Here is a 22825-nt window from a genome sequence, read left to right as displayed (position 1 = left end):
CTCTCACCAAATTGTCTCTCATTGACTTTCATTAGTCTCAAATTTTCCAGACGGAGAAATAACATTCCTGTGTTCCTCTGTCCTCATTTATCTCTTCGCACTCCATCTTTGGTAAAAACGAAAGAATAACTGAGATCTTGATATTTTAAGCTGATATGGTGCTGTGTTTTATGCAGTGTGACATGAATACACTTAGCACTTATTTAAAGGCTATTAATACATTGCAAATGTTGATGTGACTTACCGACTGTCTGTTTATGCAGCGTTTGTTTAACTTTATGGTTATCCAGAGAGAAGACCAGTTTGCAAAGCCCATCAGAAGTGCTCAGTTTTATTATCTGGACAAGTTTTTACTGCTGGCGTCAGGATCAAATCTAATGCTGTACCTTTATCATCTGGACAACACAAAAGATGACATCAAGAGGTACAGGACACACAGATGTTAACAGACAGTGAGCAAGTAACAATAAGCACAGGTGACCTTATGATTGAAGATCTGGTTCGGTTCAAGAGCTGGTAAAAATTAAGAGTATGCCAAGCTATCAGATTTTCCAGAATCCTAGTCAGCACTGTTTTATGTAACAACCACATAGTTCAGGAGCATTGAATTTCTGTATTTATTTTGGTCATGGTGAAATATAGTATGGATGTGTGTGTTTGAGGAGTGAGTGCTCATCAGTGGAGAATCTGTGGGTTATTCCTAAAAAAAAAAAGTGGAGAAGAAACCTAGTCTTTCTGTGTTTATATGTTGGGGAATTCCTGGAAGAGATGTACTTTAGGAGACATGAGCCAGATATTGCACATCATTTTCTATTTAGGATGGTAAATCTTATATCCCTCTTATAGAGAATAATTATGTGAACAAGATCTTTTTCCTCATTATGGAAGGTGGTGGAAAATCTTTACACACAGAAAACAGTCTGTACTTTCTTCCCGTATTCAGTGTCACATGATCTTCAGAATTCATTTTGTGAATAGAAGTTCACAAAACCTTTCTTATTGTTAATAATGTTTAAAAAATAGCTGCTTAACATTTTTGTTCAACTAAATATTGGTTTATTTGAGGATAAAGTAAAAAGAACAACATAAAAAAAATGTTGTGGAATACTAGATTTTTTTTTCACTTTCGCATTTGGTTTATTTATTCATTTTCCTTCTGCTTAGTCCCTTTATTAATCTGGGGTCGCCGCAGCAAAATGGCTTATCCAGGATATGTTTTACACAGCGGATGTCCTTCCAGCCGCAACCCAGTATTGGGAAACACCCATACACACTCATTCACACACACTCATACACTACGACTAATTTTCATTTATTCATTCATTTTCTTCTTTGGCTTAGTCCTTTTATTAATCAGGGGTCGCCACAGCGGAATGAACCGCCAACTTATTCAGCATACGTTTTACGCAGCGGATGCTTATCCAGCCGCAAGCCAGTACTGGGAAACATCCATAGACACTTATTGACACACACACTACGGCCAATTTAGTTTATTCAGTTCATTTATAGCGCATGTCTTTGGACTGTGGGGGAAACCGGAGCACCTAGAGGAAACCCACACGAACACAGGGAGAACATGCAAACTGCACACAGAAATGCCAACTGGCATGGGACTCGAATCAGTGACCATCTTGCTGTGATGCGACAGTGCTAACCGCTGAGCCACCGTGCTACCTTCACATTTGATGAACTTAATGGAAAATTGCTAAATATAAGAATTCATATTACACTGTAAAAAAAAAAATGCAGGGTTCCACACAACTCCTTCATTATGTCCCAACACAAATCGATTAAGTTAACTTAATTGTTTTTACAAATATAAATGGATTAAACATAAAACAATTAACTTGTCCCAAAAAAAACTCAGGAATTGTGTTGATTCAGCTCAATTTAGATAAGTAGTATGACTAATTTTGTGTGTGTGTGTGTGTGTGTGTGTGTGTGTGTGTGTGTGTGTGTGTGTGTGTGTGTGTGTGTGTGTGTGTGTGTGTGTGGTTTAAAAAAGGGACTGATCCTAAAATTGATTAAATCTATATTTTTACAGTATATGTCCACACTGTTTCGATTGCAGTGCTTGGTTATTATTCCTATAAAGTGTTCTGATATTCATTTAAATCTTTGTTTCATTTTATTGTCTTTTTCTTTTAAATAACAGGTATAAGCAAAGAAGCAAGTTCAAACTGGCTGGCAAATTCAGTATGAAGTCAGGAACAGACATCACTTCAATATCAGCGGTCAATGACTTCTATTCCTGTATCCTACAAATAATCTGAAAGGGCATTTTGGCTTTTTGCAATTTAGCGACTGCCTGCTGAAACTATTGAAGGGATATTCCTGAGGGACGCTGTTTACTAGGGCTGAGCGATACAGCAAAAAAATAACCATGTTTCATATCATGCTGTATCAATAACCATTGAATTTTTTTAACAATCCATTTAGAAAAAAAGTCCAGTATATATATATTTTTTTTATTTAAATACTTTATTTTAGTTTAACAACTTTACTAAGCCAAATAGTTTTAATAGTGAAAAACAAAAACATAAGTGTAAAAGAGACTCTTAAACTTAAATAAATAAATAAAAAATATATAAATAAATAAAATGTTACAATGAGTGTGCAATGGCAGGCAAACTTTAAGGTGATCAACATCTGTAAGATATACTAATAATACAGTACACCTCAGACTGCAAACAAAACTAATTATGTTATCCAAATCTGAGCTTTCAATTAAAGGAACCAATTATCATTATTCAATTGCATATTGCAACATTACAAGAAAGACAAGTTGATTAACTCTCTCTGGTTTTTCTGCCAGTAGCGTGCATGTGACTAAATTTCCCCATGATAAAAATTTTTTCAGATGGGGTGTTAGTGACTGGGATGCACAGAAAAAGAAACCAAAAAGCCACTCTAGCAACCCGACAATGGTGTACTGTCAATAAATACTGATACCATTTTATCGCCCAACCATACTGTTTACTATTTTTTTTTTCCAAATATAACTCATTGACTGAATAATTCTGAATAATTTGTACTTGGAATATTTTACAGTATAACATAAATCTATCATGTATACATGAACATTTGTATACAAACAGAATTAGAAATATTTAAGGATGAATTAAAAGTACCTTTTTTTGGTTCAAAATTAATGAGCGAGTACATCAAGAGTCCATTCTTGAAAACCTCTTGATGTCCATTCCCACTGTATTGTTGTCTTATCTTGAAACACTTCAGGAAAAATATATTATGCTGATATTCAGACTCAAAAACTAAAAGTAGCAGCTCTTGCTACAATGTTCACCCACAAGAAGCCTGCAGTTTTGTTTATTAATTTCCTACAGCGCCAAAAGTTACATACTGTCCCTTAAGCATAACATTTTACATCTAAAGGTTTTTTAAGTTGTTAAGAAACATAAATTCAGTCAAGTGTGAGGAAGCTGGAAATTGTACAGATATTAATAATTTACACCATGTCTTCATCCCTTTTAATGTTTTCAATTAAATTTATTAAGCAGTAAATGTTCTAAAACTTGCAGTTTGTTGAACTCATTTAGTTCAGCCTACCATTGCGTAAGATAATGTGTTGGACCTAATTTGGCTACACGTGCAGTGGAAAAAATCTGTGTAATGATAAAATTTTCCTGTGTAAATCTGATATAGTTTTTCTGCTTTTAATTATAAAATAAGGAGTATAATGTCTAGGGTAATCTCATGCCTTTTTGGTGGTGCTATAAAAGTCATGAACTGTTTTGTTATATAATATTGTTGGATTTCATTCAAGGTGACAGGATTCAATCTGTAAGTGTGAGTTCAGTGTATCTCTTTAACCCCAGTGTGTCAGATATTGTCTTGGCTGCTGGCGCTGACCGCACCATCCAGGTTTTTGATATGAACCGAGGCAGTTTGGTCACACAGATTTCCGATGCCCACTGTCGAGCTGTCCACCACCTCGCCCAGAATCAGGTAGGAGTTATTAGCCCTACTGAATTATAAGCCCTTCTGTAAATTCCTTTCCCAATTTCTTTTTACTTAAAGAAATTTAAAAAAAAAAAAATTTCTGTAGACAATCTAATAAAACATTTCTTAAGGGGGCTAATAATATTGACATTCAAATGTTTCTTAAAAACTTAAAACTGCTTTTGTTCTAGCCAAAACAAAACAAATAAGACTTTCTGCAGAAGATTAAATATAGGAAATACTGTGAAAATTTCCTTGCTCTGTTGAACAAAATTTGGGAAATATTTGCAAAAGGAGGAAAATATTCACAGGAGGGCGAACTGTATGTTTTCTTCAATCCAATCACAAATGATCAGTATACTTGAATGAAAAACCCACGTTTTTCAGCATACAAGCAGGCAGGAAAGCAAATAAATGAAAATGATGTGGATGGCAACTGTAATTGTGGTCTTAAGCCATGTGTTGTTGTTTTTGTTTGTTTCGTTTTTTGTGGCTGTTTGAACACATCCCAACAGGAACTGTTTACAGTCTAATAGACATCTCATAGACATCTAAACATGGACGTCTTGTCTAAAACAAGTCAAATTTTGGACTTACTGTGAAATTATAATATATTTTTTGCGGTTATTGTTTATTAGATTTTTACTGAAAACCTAAATTGAACCTTGTTTTAGCCAAGACAACTTTGTTTAGACATCTATTAGACATCTTATTTATTTATCTTTATTAGACAACAAAATTGATTGGTGGGATTTGACTTTATGTATTTATACACTATGAGACATGCTTTACACACACTTTTACTGTATTCAATTTAATTTAAAAAATATAAAACAAAAAAGTATTGATTAATTTTTTACTTTTTAAATTATTTGATGTTTTTTTACATTAAATATAAAACATGTCCACTCAAATGTGAGTGCTTGAAATGCAATAACCAATGATGTTTGTTTTCACACAGCGTAGCTTCAGCTCATAATTTTCATTAGAGAAATATCTGGCCTCAGAGGTTGATCCTAAAATCAGAGGAAGCACTCTGAATTTCAATTCAATTCAATTCATCTTTATTTCTATAGCGCTTTTACAATGTAGATTGTGTCAAAGAAGCTTCACATAGAAGATTATAGTGGATTGAAAGTGTCAGTTCAGTTATCAGTGTTGAAGTTCAGTTCAGTTCAGTTCAGTGTGGTTTAATTTTCACTGCTGAGAGTTCAAACACTAAAGAGCAAATGCATCGATGCGCAGCTCCACGGGTTCCAAACCATGCAAGCCAGTGGCGACAGCAGCGAGGAAAAAAACGTTACCAGTTGACGAAATTGAAGAATTAAAAAACCTTGAAAGAAACCAGGCTCAGTTAGGCACGACCATTTCTCCTATGGCCAAATAGGAGTAGCAAAGTGAAGTAGCAAAATGACATTGAATCCTACTTATATAATTATATGTTTTAGCTATTTGATTTTTTTTTCATTTGCACTCACCTATGAGTGGTTTGCATACTTAACAGTAAAGTTATTTGATCTCCAAAAAATGTTGAATCAAACATTGTGTGTTAAATCAATTGTAAATCAGGTTTGGTGATATCCTTATTATTTAATAGCATGGGTGTAATTTTGTACCCAGCAGACACACAATGTCATAAGACATTAATATTAGGTTAGATTTAGGTCACCAGCATTTAAGGACAAGGTTATTTTGATGTCCAATAACAATGTGAAATTACGTTAAGATATTGTTGATTTTAGGTTGTGTTGGAAAGTGACCAAAATTCAATGTTATATTGACGTTTATATACTGACATTTATTCGTCAGGTATGGGAACCAAAATCCCATCTCTCATAGATGTCATATTGGTAAGGTCCACATACCGTCAAGCTGGAACAACATTATACATTGGATATTTTGTAGTTTTTAGGTTGCATTGGCAAACAAAATGCAACGTCTGTCTGACTTTGGACACTGACATTAGCCTGATGTTGGGTTCTGACATCACACCATTTTCATTTCCAAACAACATTCAACATGCATGTTTGGTTACAAAGTCAATCTGACGTCATGTTGATGTCATGTGCCTGCTGCATAAGATGCGATCCCACTAACCTCTTGGATAAGGGCTATTATAACTATATGCTGAGTGTAAAACCTCTATATTCTGTATTTATATGTGTGTAATATAATTAAACATTTTAATTATACATGTCATTTTTTATGTATTCACATTGCAGTATTTACAGGAAAATGAGGAAATCATATTTATTTAAAACGTTAGTTTTAAAACATAGGAAAAAAGACTACACTTTTAATGATAAATTAATACTTTTATTAATCAGTAATGCATCACATTAATCAAAAGGGACAGTAAAGACGTTTAGAATACTTAAATTGAAGCTTATTTCATATAAATGATTCCTCTTTTGAACTTTTTATTCATCAAAGTATTAGAAAAAATCTAAAATAAAATCATCAAACAGCACATTGTGCAACAAATCAGCACATTAGAATGACTTCTAAAGGATCATGTAGCTTTGAAGACTTGTGTACTGAGTGCTATAACAGAAATAAATAGCTTTTTAAAAAAACGTCTCATAGAAGGCATTTTATTTTATTTCAATATTTCTCAATATTACTTTTTACTATGCTTTTGAATGGTAGTAATGGTGGTTCACTTCAAACCGCTAAAACTTGTTTTGTTGCGAATGTCTCGACTCTTTTAAAAACAATGCAATGACGTTCATGCTCCAGGGAGACCGCTCCGAATTTTCTGACCTCAGTGGTCTGTAACAAGCTGCACACAACTCCACACTGCTGCTGACCCTTGGGTTACAACACTAAAATTGGAATTACAAACCACTTAAGTTGTTTGTGGGTTGTTTATGTTTTTTTTTTTATTGTGAGGCTGGACTGCGCTCTGGGTTCGCTGTAAATCCAAACTAAGACGCTTTGCTTCTGACTCACTTTGCTCTTTGGTTAACCTCATACCCATGACAACCATGATGAAGTCACTTTCAGAAACAATGCTAAGGAAATACTGACTGATCCAGCATCTTAAATATAATTATAATTAATGGAGCTGATTGCTTGAGTTTGTTTGCTGGGAAATCACTGTTTTGAAGGGAAACAGGGCCCATGGAGTTGTTTTTTTTTAATGCTGCTGTCTTCACCCATATATTAGTTTATTCAGGCTGCTTTGAACAGGAGCTTAATGGAGTCAGGAAGAAGTAGATGATTCTGCGTATCCAAGTTTAACCTCAACTTTGATGTGTGGCATATACTTGAAGGGAGTGAAAGCAAATGAACGGATTCAGCTTGTGTTAACAAATCCAGTTTCCAAATCAATTTTTCTCTGCAGTTTGGCGCTCCCACCCTCCCATTATATAAGGTCTCTCTCTCTCTCAACGTTATGCAAGATCTGATGTATTTTTTTGAAGGATAAAAGTTCACCGCTTTATTCGGGATAATCCAAACCACAGTTGTGTGAGGTTTTCCAAGGTGGGCCTAAGTTGTAGGTCTCGTGTGCCCCATTTATCTCTTTGAGTATCTTGATCTAAATCCCCCAGGTTTGCAGATTAGGTACGGAAACGTGAAATAAGTTAAGGGAGGATCTGATTTAAGCTGAGGATGTTGGGTAAGCACATTCCATCCGTGAAGTTGGATGAGCACATACTGTCTGTGATGTTCCACTGCATGTCCCTTTGCATCTGTTCAATTTTGTTGGACCAACGTGTATTCCATCGATGCATTGTAAAAAATCCTTGTAAATTGAACGTTTTTCCCTATTTTTGTGATTCCTTTTTCACATTTATTTAGGCTTTTGAATTGCTCTATGGGACCTTGGTCTTTTTCAACAACTTTTAACCTTGAAAAGTTTGAAAAAGTGACTTTTATGAACATTTTTAATAGTTTAAAATGATATATTGTCTTTGTTGGTGTTGTATATTATGCTGCAAAAACCTGGTAATAAGCTGCCAGTACATGTTCTGTTATTTACAAACTTAGTCTTCTATATATTATTTCTTAGTAATGTGTAGTCTCAAACTACTAAAATGTCAATAAAAGTAACTTTTTTAAACCACAGAGTTGAATTTTCAACATCAAAAGTTGACAGAGCAGAGATCACAATGCAATTCACAACCGTAAATAAACGGAAAACACAAAATGCGGGAACTGTTGATTAAAATATTTTTTTGTGCAATCTTGCAACCTGAAAATGTACGTTTAAAAGTTTGTTTGCACAATAATAAAACATCTGTCGTTATTTTCTCACACTGGTGTTGCTCCAATGCTTTATACTTTTCGTTTCCCTTTCCAAGAGTTTAAAAGGTCATGATTCTCACTCATTAAGTAATTACTTTATATAGCTTTATTTTAAATTCTTAGAAGATACAAAACACAGACATTTCGGCACAATGCCTTCCTTGTCAACTGGCCTGTTAAGGACTTGAACCAGTGACGGAAGCAGTTGAAGGGATATTCTTCAAGGCGAAAATAACTGAAGTAGTGAACTTGACTTAGGAATTGTCTGATTGGTGAATGATGCGTTAGCTAATGCAGGACCAGCCGTGAGCAATCATAAGCATGTGCTCATCTCGAATTTAGTTTATAAAAAACTTCACTTGTGGAGAAATCTAATAAAATGTGCTCATTCATATGACATTGAACTGTGACCAAATGCTCACATAAAGAAATCAACATTTTAAGTTTTCTCAATTGAATTCTTCAACAAACAGTTCTAAACATGCAGTTAAATAGTTTTTAAGAGTAAACTCAACACTGGGCTCAAACATTTTGTCAGTTGTTTTTTTTATAGTGCAGCATCAAATCTTTTTTTAAAAAGATGCAAAAACTGAATGAATCCATGTGACACATTCCATATATTAAGTGTTCTGGCATATGATAGAGTTTGGTAAACAAGCCTTATTATGTCCATTTCTTTTTGTGAACTACTGCAAGTTCATAAAACTCCTTTGGCCGATCGCAGTTCAATTGGATTAATTCAGAAAAAGCCCAAAACACTTTTATGTATTTCTAGAAGCTTAGGTCTGGTCAATATTCATTGACATTATATGGCAAAGGACAAGCAGGACTTTATTTAAATTATTTTTGATATATGAAAAAACAAAAAGTGTGTACAGCATTTAAACACTCCAGGGCAAATTAATGATTTCTTTCCCAAACTGACTTTTAAGTCTCTCAAACTCCCAAATGCAGATCTAAAATGTAGTAAAAACTTTTTTATATTGCACATTTCATACACAATGGTAATTTAAGTGCTTGAATTTTGAGAGGGGTCTGGATGCAGACCTGTTGCATTGCAATCTGAGCTGCATCCAATGTTTTTTTAATGCGCTCACCTAAACCCACCCCTAACCCTACCTTTCACAGTGACGTCACTAGCTTCATTGAGTGCATTCACTGAGTGATGCAATCTCAGCTTGCATCATCAAGGCTGCATCCAGATACTATTGAAATTTTGGAGCAACTATCCTTTAATTTTTTGTGGGGAATTATGCAGTTTTTACATTTTATTGGCACATGGTCCATCAGAAAATCTTCTGATGTTCTTCCCCTACAGAAAAAGCACACAAGTTTTACATTTGCAAAATCATGTTAAAATTACATGTGTAAGACATGTAAAACAATGCTTTAGAACCTTTTTTAGATGTGGAAAAGTGATTGCGTGTTTCAAATGAAGATGTTACAATATCCTATATCATGTCTTTCATGCATTGCACATATTATGCATGTGATTATAATGTGAAGCGTTAATGTGTTTTAAAAGGGGGATTTGGTGCTTAAGTAATATTCCTGATTATATCATAAAATGCTAAACCCATAAATATGGTTGCACTGCTTAATATTTGTGTGGAAAACAATGTATTCCGGGTGACGCAGTAGCTAGTGCTGTCACGTCACAGCAAGAAGGTCGCTGGTTCGAGCCTCGGCTAGGTCAGTTGGGTAGGCTAAATTGTCCAAAGTGTATGAGTGTGCCTGAGAGTGTGTGTAGATGTTTCCCGGAGATGGGTTGCAGCTGGGAGTGCATCCGCTGCATAAAACATGTGCTGGATAAGTTGGCGGTTCATTCCGCTGTGGCGACCCTGGATTAATAAAGGGACTAAGCGGAAAAGAAAATGAATGAATGAACAATGTATTCCTTTCAGAATTTTTTGGAACAACACTGTAAAAAATGCTGGGTTTCAAACAATCAATTTGAGTTGGGATAACATGAAGGGATTAAGTTAACTTGTTAGTTTTTGGCAATTTAAGTTCAATTTATGATTGAACTTAAAATAATTAACTTGTTAAACTCAAGAATTGAGTTGTTTTAGCTTATTTTATATAAGTAGTTTGAACAAACAGCAAATGTCATTTTTTGAGTGAACATAAATGTTCTATTTTTAACAGTAAATTTATGCACCCTTATTGTAGAGGATCCACGTGCAGTTTATTACAAAAATGGTCAGGCAGGCAACGGTCAACAGGGTCAAACACGTACAAGCAGAGCAATCCAAAGTTGTGGTCAAAGAACAGGCGAATGATCGGTACAAGCAGCAATTAATTAAAACGATAAAATAAAGGCAAGGGTTCAAAACACGGCAAGGCTAGACAATGGAAAACGCGTTGTAATGTCACAAAACAGTTAACAAGACTCAGCACTGATGTGTGTGTGTGTATTCGTGCTTTATAAATAGTTCTAGTAATTAGTCATTAAGCAGCTCCCAGCTGTGTGTGTGCGTGTGTGCGTGCGTGCGTGCGTGTGTGCGTGCGTGCGTGTGTGTGTGTGTAATCAACAGAACACTGGAACAGGTGTGTGTACAACGTGCATGACAGGATTAGAAGTTCGTTAAGTGACAGAATTGAGTTCAGGTAAAGATACGTGCTTACCACTAGATCACTGGTGATTATAACACTTATTTCCTTCAACAAAAACTTTTACGGTTTATAGGCCTAAAAACAAACTTTTAAATCATTTGGTCAATATTTGATGATATGTAAAGAATACTGCTGAAGTAGTTCCTAGAAAATCTGGTCTTTTTATATTTATATTTATTTATTTATTTATTTATTTATTTATTTATTGAGTATCAAAAGATTCAAGCATACTTCTGCACACATTTCCCTTTTCAAATTCTACTCCCATTTCTTTTATGACGTGTGATAAGTGTTTGTCATCTTGACTGACCCAGAGTCTCCCCAGTTTGACAGGGTTAGCTGAGATTAGTTGTGTACACAGGTAGACAGTGAACTGGATTAACTGATCCAGTGCAGTGTAATGCGTTAGCCACTCTCCCACATTCCCTGAGCGGCCACTTTCCACACCAGCATACCAACCTCCAGTCACGCTACCCATTGTTTGCTGTACGTGTGAATCTGATCTCCTCAGAAAAACACAACCTTGCTCTTACGTGCGTGTGGGATCTTCCATCAAGAAGCCCACGCATTAGAGACGCCTAGAGGGATCAAGAGAGCTGATCACTGGGAATTTCTGCCAGCTGTGAATGAGCTACAACAAACCCAGCTACTCCATGGGCTCCACGTTCCAGTTTTTGAAGCCACATTCATAGAGAATATTTCTGATGAATGTCTTAATTGTGTGCGAGTAACCATGCAGAACACTTTAAACCATCTGTATTTGTGTTAGGGCGAGAAAGAAAAGGTTTCACCATTCTTCCACAATGTATAACAAACATTTCCATTCTGTGGACATTTCAAGCTTTTTTGGGATGAACTGCAGTTCTGGAAAGTCTGCACACTTTCAGCTCACACGTGCAGCTTGTTTGCAATCCCCGGCCAAATTTGTTTCTCTTTTCTATGACCGGTCAACAGCTACAGTAACTAAATTTGAAGATTAGGGATGTTGTATCATTTATTTATTTAGTATCAAAGTGTTATGTGAATAAGATGCTTAAGACTAAATAAATGACGGACGCTTATCTTTTCTGCAATTAACATCAGAAATATATTTTTAACTATATTATGAATGCTCTTATTCAGTAAGAATGTATTAAGTAAGGGATAATGTCCATCCAGCCGGATGCGCTCCTGGAATAAAGCCTGAAATACTTATCAGCAGCCCAACATTATATTCCGAGGAGACGACTAGCTAGATGTACATTATCACACTTATTACACTGAAGTACACAATTAAACACAAACATTACTTTTTAATAAAAACCTAGTGGGAAAAATGGGCAGAGTGATATACAATGTTGAAAAAGCTGGATCAGTGCTGATACTAGTAGAATACTGCATGCCTTCCAGCCAAACAGATAAATGAAAGAACTGTTTTGTGTGTAGGCCTACATATATGGACCAATAGTACATATATAGGGCCCTATCATACAACCGGCGCAATAAGGCACAAGACGTGTTTGGCGCCACGTGTGTCAAACCAGCGCAGCCCTAATTTTCCCATTTTGCGGCACATTGATAAAATAGCAAATCCATTTGCGCCGCTTCGTGGACTCATGGGTGTTCCGGTCTATAAAGGAGGTGTTAATGTGTATTGTTGGCGCGTTGCTATTTTGAGAAACTAAAATAGACTGCGCGGTTGACTCGCTGAAAGCAGGTCCAAAGTTCAGTGCAGAGCAAGTTAGTTGTGCGCCTTAAACGCTTACACATATTGCTTAATATAATACACACAGGATGTACAGCAATACACAAACATCTGAAAAAAATTAAAGGATTAAAATATTACAAATTTTTATGACAACTTGCTTTTGTATAATGTTATTATTATTAGTAGTTTATATTTATATTTGTTTTAATAAAAACAAGCTTAGATTTGTCCACCTGTCAAGTTTTGGTCCATATGTGGCATAGGACCTGTGTTTGGATATAACTCAGTTTTTTATTGTTCATTTATTTGTTTGCTGGAAATTAGATCAGAATTTAGAAATAGTTTTGAAACAAATCTGTGTGCTTGACACACAAAATTAAATATGTAGGCTAATAGATGTCTTTTATCTAGTGTGTACAACACCGTTTCCTTATCCACGAAAGTAAAGGAGTAAAGTAAAGAGTAAAATTAAAGAGAGAGAGAAAGTAAAGAGGCCAAATAAAGGAGGCTAATTCTTTATCCTCGCACTGCAGATGGTCTGTTTAACTGTTTTCTCACTGGTGAAGTGTTCAATTTTTCCACTTATAAAGTCCGCAATGTAAATAGCAAATGCGCCATGGCGCGACACACCTGACTCTTAAAGGAAATGGTAGATGAGATGAAACTGATTGGTTTAATGCAAGTTATGCTCAAAACACACGCATAACTCATTTAGAGAATAAGCACAACATGTTAGACTATGCGCCGTGGTGCAAAGCATATTTTTCCGTCCTTAAAATAGCAAAAGTGGATTTGGACATGCCCTTAATGCTTTTACGCCATGTGTTTTAGATTTTGCACCTAGAATGTTAAAATAGAGCCCATAGAGGGGCTAGGGAGGGCCGGTCAACTCAAATTTAGGTAAAATATGGACAAACTAAACCATTGGGTTAATTTTTCAGTTCTTTTAAATGAATTTCCTTTTTAACCCAGAGGTTGGGTTTGTCCATTTACTAGAACCAAATATGAGTTGAAACAGCCCTGCATTTTTTGAGTATAACTGTACAATGGCCATTTAGGCAAACTTTTGCTCTTGCAGTCTGTCTGTTTTATGATAGTATGAGTTCAATTTTATTCAATGAAATAGTGCATGAGAACAGTTCTAGTCTGTTTATACTTGCGCTCCATCAAATAAGGCATTATACTTAGGATCTTAACTGTACCTTGTGTATAGAAGTGCCTTTCAGCCTTTTTTTCCATTGCTGAGGTAAAACAAAAGAAAATGGCTATTGTATGTTCATTTGAACATCAGGCTATTTAGAAGCTTTATATACAACATTTGACTTTTAGTGTCTTCATCTAGTGTCTATCTGATGTGGTTTTTATTCTGTTTTCATTTTCATTGCAGGGATCCTCATTCTGTACACAAGCTGTGGAAGGATACAATCTCTTCCTGAGCAGTGCCATAATGGATGGTCTTAAACTGTGGGACCTGCGTACTGCAAGGTAAGCTTCAGACTTTTGCACCTAACACCATTTACCAAAACCAAATTCCTTTTTTTATGTCTACAATACATATTATCTTGATGTTGAGGTGTTAATTCTTTGAATAATCATTTAAAGTTGACTATGGAAAGATTGACCTCTACATAAATTGCATGGTTTTTAAGACCTCATATCATTAAAGCACTGATAACTTGTTCTTCAGGGCAGTGAATAACGGTCAAATCCTAGGATGTTTATAGGTGATATACTACCCTTTCATAATGCCCTTAATATTGTTAAGAACAAGCAGGATTATAGCCAGTCAGAAAAATACATCTATCATTTAAACGAAGAATCTAAAGTTTCCAGATTGTCCAAAAGCTTAGGCTGCCCGAATCTCAGCCAAGAGGACTTTGGAAAGAATTCTCTCTGTTGACCTAAGTGTAACCGCTCTGATTTAGGTGGACGCTGTGTAGATTTAGCAATGCTGTTTCTTTCACAGTCTTTTGCTAATCTGTTGAAGACCAAGTAAAATATATAGATAAACAGACACAAGTACCAAAGGAATCTAAAAAATAAATCTGCCAATAAATTCTAAATTAAATCTTAATTCAATTAGTTCTAGTTCCAAATCAATTAATTTCTTGCATAACACAAGGTGTTTCTTTATCCGTCCTTCTTTCATAGAGTCTGGAACTTTCAACACAGCTTTCTGTAAATGTAGTTAATCGGACAACAGATTAGTTCAAAATCCTATATTCAGCTTGATGTGTTAACAATTCAACCAAACATTCATTTGGCATATTTATGCACCCTGGTGGTATATTATATGTATATGTATTTAATATATTTAAACTATTATGTGTCAAAATGCAGTGCATGTGTTTTCACTGGTTAATCCATACAGTTGAAATCAGAATTCAATTATTAGCCCCTTTAAGCTATAAATTTTTGGATAGTCTACAGAACAAACCATCGTTAGATAATAACTTGCCTAATTACCCTATCCTGCCTAGTTAACCTAAATAACCTAGTTAAGCCTTTAAATGTCACTTTAAGCTGCATTGAAAAACATCTAGTAAAATATTATTTACTGTCATCATGGTAAAGATAAAATAAATCAGTTATTAGAAATGAGTTATTAAGACTATTATGTTTAGAAATGTGTTGAAAAAATCTTCTCTACCTTAAACAGAAATTGGGAAAAAAAAAAAATAAACAGGGGGGCTAATAATTCAGGGGTTTAATAATTCTGACTTCAACTGTAACTTGTAAAATAAGTGTGTAAAATCAGCTCCACTGAACACCACCCCAAAATGTAATTCAATATTTTATTTAGCATATTATTGATAGAAGCCTTTGTTTCATTATTTCTTTGGCTTTCATACACTCCCCATCCGAAAAAAGGTCACCTCCTGGATTTAACTAAGCAATTAGGTAAAAAGCTGGTAAAAAGGTATTTAACCCTGATTGCTGGTAAAATTGGGATTTCAGATGGTAAAAAGATATTTAATCCCAGTTGATTTCTAAACAAGCATGTCAGAAGAGCTAAGAAAACATGTACATCCAGCTGAGAAAATGAGTATGGAGATTGCGGAAACAACTAAAATTGAGTTAAGAACTGTCCAATGCATTTTTAAAAACTGGAAGGATAGTGGGGGACCATCACATTTGTGGAAGATATATAGCCGGGAAAAAAAAATTGAATGATCGAGATTGGTAATCACTTAAACACCTGGTGGAATCAAATAGAAAAAAACAACAACAGCAGACCTCATGGCTATGTAAGTGAGAGCATTTCCACATGCACAATGCGAAGGGAAGTAAACTGCTCTATAGCCTTTAGAAAATCACTTATCAGTGAGGCTAATTAGAAAAAAGCTTCAATTTGCTAGGGAGCATAAGGATTGGACTCTGGAGCAATGGGAAAACTGTAGGTCATGTGGTCTAATGGGTGAAGATTTATCCTGTTTCAGAGTGATGGGCACATCAGGGTAAGAAGAGAGGTGGATAAAGTTACAGTTGAAGTCAGAATTATTAAACCCCTGAATTATTAGCCCCCCTGTTTATTTGCTTCCCAAATTTCTGTTTAATGGAGAGAAGATTTTTTCAACACATTTCTAAACATAATAGCTTTAATAACTCATTTCTAATAACTGATTTATTTTATCTTTGCCATGATGACAGTAAATAATATTTTGCTAGATATTTTTCAAGACACTTCTATACAGCTTAAAGTGACATTTAAAGACTTAATTAGGTTAATTAGGTTAACTAGGCAGGTTAGGGTAATTATGCAAGTTATTATATAACGATGGTTTGTTCTGTAGACTTTTGGAAAAAAATATAGCTTAAAGGGGCTAATAATTTTGACTTTAACATGGTTTTAAAAAAACTGCTTTTATTCTAGCCAAAATAAAACAAATAAGACTTTCTCCAGAAGAAAAAATAGTATTAGACATACTGTGAAAATTTCTTTGCTCTGTTAAATATAATTTGGGAAATATTTTAAAAAAAGAAAAAAAATCAAAGGGGGGTAATAATTAACTTAAACTGTTTGCACCAGTTATGCCTACCATACATTCTGCAGTTGATTCTGGGTAAAAATCAGCAATGTTATGTGCCCAAATAATGAGGTCAGTTGACTACCTGAATAAACTAAAAGACCAGATTTTTTCTTCCTAGGATTAATTGGGGTCAAGTTGTGAAAGAGTGGTTCAGGGAGCATCAGAAATATTATTTATACATAGATTGGCCACCACAGGGTCCAGATCCTAACCCTATTGAGAATCTTTGCGATGTGCTGGAAAAGACTTTGCTCAGTGATCCGACTCTCATATCATCAATACAAGATCTTGGCTAAAATTGTATGCATTTATGGATGGGAATAAATGTGGCATTGCAGAAGCATATTGAAATGATGCCATGGAAAATGTGTACTTTAAGCTGAAGGCGGTCCAGCAAAAAAGTAGTGTGCGTGATTTTTTTTTTTTTCTTTGAATGGCCGATGTATAATTAAAAATCTCTAAAATAATTATAATGAAGCATAGTTTTATATATATATATATATATATATATATATATATATATATATATATATATATATATATATATATATATATAAATATAGTTTACAAAAAAATTGTCTTCCTTGAATAAAATGAACAGGTAAAATATCTATGTCTAAATGACCAAATTCTGCTGAACAAGATAATTGTTACCTGAAACAAAAAAAAGGTTTAATTCATGCTGAAATGTTTATTCAAAAAGTTTTACATAATATATTTACAGAAAAAGAGTACCCAGGATATCACTTTAAAACTGTGTATCCTTGGTTTTCCACAGACGTCATAACACCCAATTGGGAAAAAAACATGAGAGTAAGTGACGATGATAGATTTTCATTTTTGAGTGAACTGTTCTTTTAAGAACACTCTGTAAATGCATCAGGGTGGAAAACAGATTTTAGACCCGTCTGTCCTCCTATGCAGGGAGAAACAAAACAAGAACAGAGACGGCAACTACAGATACCGGAAAGTTCCAGACTGCGAACATACTCTTCTCAGAACTTAGTGATATTTCATGTCTATATGGATACTCTGCACCTGAAACTCTCCATTCAGTTTTATTACCCTTATAAGGACAGCTGAAGGAATTGATTAAGACATATTGTCCTACTTTGTGAAATGGTGTAAATTGCTTCTACATCCTTCCTCCTATTATTCTTGGAGATCTTTCTGCCTATACATCCAGAAAACTTCAGAAAGTGTCAGATCTCTTTCATTTGTCTTTGCAAAAATTCCTGGTCAACTATTGGTTCCAGGTCAACTATTGGTCAGAAGCATATAACAACTTCGTATGTCATGTAAGCATGCAGTAAGTTTCACAATTGCCAGTTTCCTCCCCGAGGTGGTCTATAACACCTAAGTAAAGCTATTCGTTAGCATTCCCATTCATTTCAGTGGCAGTTTCTCTACTACCGCACGACCCCCATGAAGTATGAGTTATTTGTACCATCTTTGCAGCCTGTCACATTTGTTTTCTGTCATGAGCTGCAGGAAAATGGCATCATTAACTCATTGACTGAAATAACCTTTCAGGACAGCATATTTTTCACTTCTATGAAGGATTATTTCCAGTGGAAAGGAGAAAGGAAAATTGTCAAAGAGGAAATCGTGAAAAACACTTAAGACCGAATGCTAAAGATAAATGCAGGTCAAACACGGGAAACATGGACGGGAGCATATGTGAGAATTAGTGACATCATTTGCCTGCAGTCATTGACAAACTGAGGTCTGGCAATAGAGTCTTTCAGTGCAGGCCATTTTATGTGTATTTTTCCATTTTTCCAAACGGCTGGCTCTTTGACAGTGCTCTGGCTTCAAGCACGTGAAAGTGCTTTATCTCCCCCCAGACTTCATTTAAAGCACAAGTGACATCATTCCACAGGCCAAGACAAAACCTTCAGCCAAAAGCCAGGAAGCTCTGGAGGACTGAGACTTATGGAACATCTTCTCATCTTCTGTCGTTCTTTCTCTGTCTGTTCTGGGTCTGTATGTTTTGCATATCACAGTTAAGGAAACATTTTGAACTTCAGACTAAGAGGAGAGCAGCAGCCCTGTGGACTTTGAATTATGTAGGAGAAATACTAGGAACAGAGCCTGAAGTGCTTGCTGGAGTCTTTATAAGACGTTCTCTTTTCTGAAGCACTTCTCTGTCTTCAGCTGCACAGGAGGTCAGGGCACTGCTGGTGGGAGCCATATTACTGAACAAACACTGGAAAAATCGTTTTCCAGTGTTTGTAAATTCCCAATTGAAATGAAAACGTAAAGTTTTTGTTTCCAAAAATTTTTGAAGTCACCATGAAAGCGATAGTTCACCCAAACCAAAAAATAAAATTACCTCTTCATTAACAGCCCTCATGTGGTTTTAAAGTTTCTTTCTTCTGTTGTACACAAAAGAAGATATTTTGAAGAATGCTGGTTGCTGTCATCCACTTCCGTAAGGAAAAAATACTATAGAGTGTACTATATATTTATGTATTTTTTTTTACTTTCTATATTATTATTTAAATATATATATATATATATATATATATATATATATATATATATATATATATATATATATATATATATATATATATATATATATATATATATATATATATATATATATAAACACAATACACAATATACAAACAATACATAAGAAAGTACAAAAAAAGATAAATACAATAAGTAAATAATACAATAAATAAATATAAATATGTATAAAACCTTTAGTTTTAATCTAAATTAGCCTAAAACTCTTCAATTTAACTGTTTCCTGTAGAGTTTATGACTTTAAAATAATTTATGAAAGGTTGCTAGATTTAATAGAATTTATCTTATTTCTTTAGGGAGAGTCTAATTTTCTCCAGTTCATAATGTTTTTTTTTTTATCCCTTATTAGATTTATATATGTAAAAGCAGCTTTCTGTTTCCAGTTTAATAATATTAACCTTCATGCTAGTAGAATGAAAATGTAACTATGTTTTATTCTGTACTGTTTTTAACTTGCTATACTGTATCTATCAAAGCTAAATAATTTTTATGGAATATTGGCATATTTATGATAATTGATCATAAATTTACTCAATAACTGCTCGCGGAATACTGTACAGGGTATAATGTATCATGTATATAATAAAAAAAGTTAATATAAACATGACCTGTACATGAATAATCAAATAATTAATCAAATGAACTGCCCATGTAAAAAATTGCATTACTGCGCAGTTTGAATAACACAGCATATGGGTTATTTACATGGATTTGTGAAGTGAGTATTGTCATGTATGCTAACCCATACTCGAAACTGGGTGTTTTCTTTTGACCCATCTTAGTGCACACACACAAATAAGAAGTTAGAGCACACACACACGCGCGGTGAGCCCACACCCGGAGCAGTAGGTTGCTATTAGGAGATATGTGTACACTTTAGATTACAACCAAGCAAACACAGGACGTCAACATGACGTCAGATTGACGTTGTACCCCAATGTCGTGGGATGTTGCATTATGGGTGGAAATGAATATCGGGTTGACGTCAGAACCCATCAGACAGATGTTGGATTTTGGTCACTTTCCAACACAACCTAAAAACAACCAAATATCAACATCTAATGATGTTACAGCTTGACGTTGTGTGGAAGTTGCCACTAAGACCTCTATCAGACGTTGGATTTTGGTTGCCATACCTGACGAATAAATGTCAGTATTTGACGTCAATATGACATTGGTTTAAGATGTTGGCTCGAAGTTGGATTTTGGTCACTTTCCAACACAAGCTAAAATCAATCAAATATTAAAATAATTTGGTGTCATTATTGGACATCAAAATATTGTTGTCCTTAGATGCTGCCTAGACATTGAATTTTGGTCACCCGACATCACAACCTAAATCTAACCCAATATTAACGTTATTAAGATTAATATTATCTTATGACCTGTGCCTTACTGGGAAGTCAAACTCTCTAACCATTAGTCCAACTGTCCCTTATTTTGCTATTGTAAAAAACAAGTTTATTTTCATTCTGATTTTAGAGGTGTTTGCAAGATTGCAAAGTCTCTAGTTGGCATTTTGTTTGTTTCCGCTCTGGTGGTTGAGTAAATGTGAAGAAAATATGTTGGCTTTAAACAATAAATTTGTTTATGCTTTCTCTTAAAGCTTAATCTTTTCTCGTAACAAGAACCAGATTAATCCGGCTTGCACAGTCTGTGAATCGAGACCCAGACCCTCAAAAAAAGCACTCTTGATTCATAGGCGTGCAAAGCAATCACAGCAACCAGACTCGCCTCACGTTATGATGAGCATCGACCTCAAGCAGGCTCTTCCATTATGTTTTTCTTTTCCTTTTGCAGTCTAATTTATTTTGACCTTTTGTATTACCATTTCTTGAATTGTCTGGTTATGTCTTTTTTTATTTTGTAGCTTTGTTTTTATTGTAAAAACAGAAACAGCATGCGTTGGCAGTCTGTGCAGTCTCATTAAAAGAGTTAATTTATTACATGGTTGTGCAGCTCCATAAAGGCCGATGCTATGGCTAGCATTAAATCGTTTATATGCCCCTTTGGTGACTTTCTTAATGACATAATGATCTCATTAGGCAAGAATCATAGGTTTATATTTATGAAAAGCTTAGGGTTAAGCACTAAGGGTAATTTCCCCTCGGTGGATTAAAAAAAACACTTTTCAAAACATTGATGCTCTCAGTGCAGACCAATGAATGTTCATGTGTTTGCTGGAATTCAGTGCAGTTCTATTAAATCCAAAGAAAACACACAATGACCCACTAAACTATGGGCCTATGTGATCAGCCACTAAAAATATTCAGTACTTGTCTGCTAACACTTCATTTTGATGGACCTCCAACAGACTGAAAAACAAGGAATAGCCAATTAAATATGAATTGATTGTTTTGCAGTGTATGCTCTGTTTCCTCTAAGCTAATTGTTCTTTTTGCGTAGTAAAATAAAATGTATAGTCCATAATATTCCATAAAATTATTATTATTTTTTTGTTAAATGCATAGTTCATCTAAAACTGAAAATTCTGTCAACATTTACTCATATTTCACTTGTCACAAACCTGTTTGGCTTTTTTTTTTCTGTTGAGCACAAAAGATATTCTGAAGAACGTGTAATCCTGTCCTTGCTTTCATAGCAGTTGTTTTTCATACTATGGAAGTCAATGGTTACAGGTTTTCAGCTTTCTTCAACATGTCTTCATTGGTGTTTTAATAATTTAATAATTTAAATTTTTAATAATTGTCTTTTTAATTATTTTGGTCCATTAAATATCTTAACAGGCAGAGTGCAACAGTCAGGTTTTGGAAGTATTTTCTCAATAGGGATCTGATTTTTAACAATAACTGATACATGGCTCGAAAATATTTTTTGCTTCACTTGCTTCAACTTAAAAAATTTAGGAGCACCAGAAAAAATTTAGGAGCACCAACAAAAAATGAATGAGCACCACTGCAAATTGTTTTATCGCTAATTTATTGTATTTGAAAACAACATCATTCAGGATTAACAAAAAACAGAAACAACTATCTAACTAGTGCTGTAACAACTTATTAGTATTTGCACAATGATTCCAAAATGAATGTCCAATAATTATAAAATATCAATGATGTTGATGATAACAATAATAGTAACAATGAATAATATTTCTCATTATCATGCTGCCTTGAATGTGCTTGAATGAGAACTATGTGCTATAAAAAGTCCTTCTGTTACATTATGAAAAATAAATCGATGGTTTGCATCCAATAAAAGCATTGCAGTAGGAAATCTACTTTTGGCACTATTCTTCTTATATGCATGGTCTGGGATCTATAGAGCTTCGCATCGTTGGATTTGCTCTTCAGTGTTTGGACTCTCAGTAGTGATTTTTAAACCACACTTAACTGAGCTGAACTGAACTTGAACACTGAAAACTGAACTACACTGTTCCAATTAACTATGACCTTTTATGTGAAGCTGCTTTGACACAATTTACATTGTAAAAACGCTATACAAAATTGAATTGAATTGAATATGCATGTCAATTTGTACACTTGCACGCTCAGGAAAACTGTGCATTTTAAATGCAGTCTCGTTATGTGCTGATTGACATTTTTCTGTGTTTGTGGAAAAAAAGCAGCCCACCCCATATATGAGCAGGGCAGAACAGGATTCTTGCGATGACCACCCACGCAATACTGTTTTGTCATGAGTCGCAGTTTCAGTTAAAACTTGACCATGGAACAGACTCCCTGTCAGCAGAAAGCTTTGAGAGATTGGCAGCTAATATGAACCA

General features: G+C 34.7%; 1 protein-coding gene across 1 annotated transcript in view; it reads left to right on the top strand.

The window, feature by feature from the left end:
• The window catches only part of wdr27 (WD repeat domain 27), an 86589-nt gene that overhangs the window by 26344 nt on the left and 37420 nt on the right, over positions 1-22825 (top strand). Inside the window, exons 18-21 of the mRNA XM_056470637.1 lie at positions 291-424; positions 2156-2253; positions 3845-3966; positions 13902-13999. Of these exons, the coding sequence (XP_056326612.1) occupies positions 291-424; positions 2156-2253; positions 3845-3966; positions 13902-13999 (452 nt within the window). The remainder of the gene's footprint in view (positions 1-290; positions 425-2155; positions 2254-3844; positions 3967-13901; positions 14000-22825) is intronic.

Source organism: Danio aesculapii, chromosome 13 (assembly GCF_903798145.1).
Source record: "Danio aesculapii chromosome 13, fDanAes4.1, whole genome shotgun sequence".
Taxonomy (NCBI): domain Eukaryota; kingdom Metazoa; phylum Chordata; class Actinopteri; order Cypriniformes; family Danionidae; genus Danio; species Danio aesculapii.
Note: the sequence above shows the minus strand (reverse complement) of the source record. Positions and strands in the feature narration are given on the sequence as shown.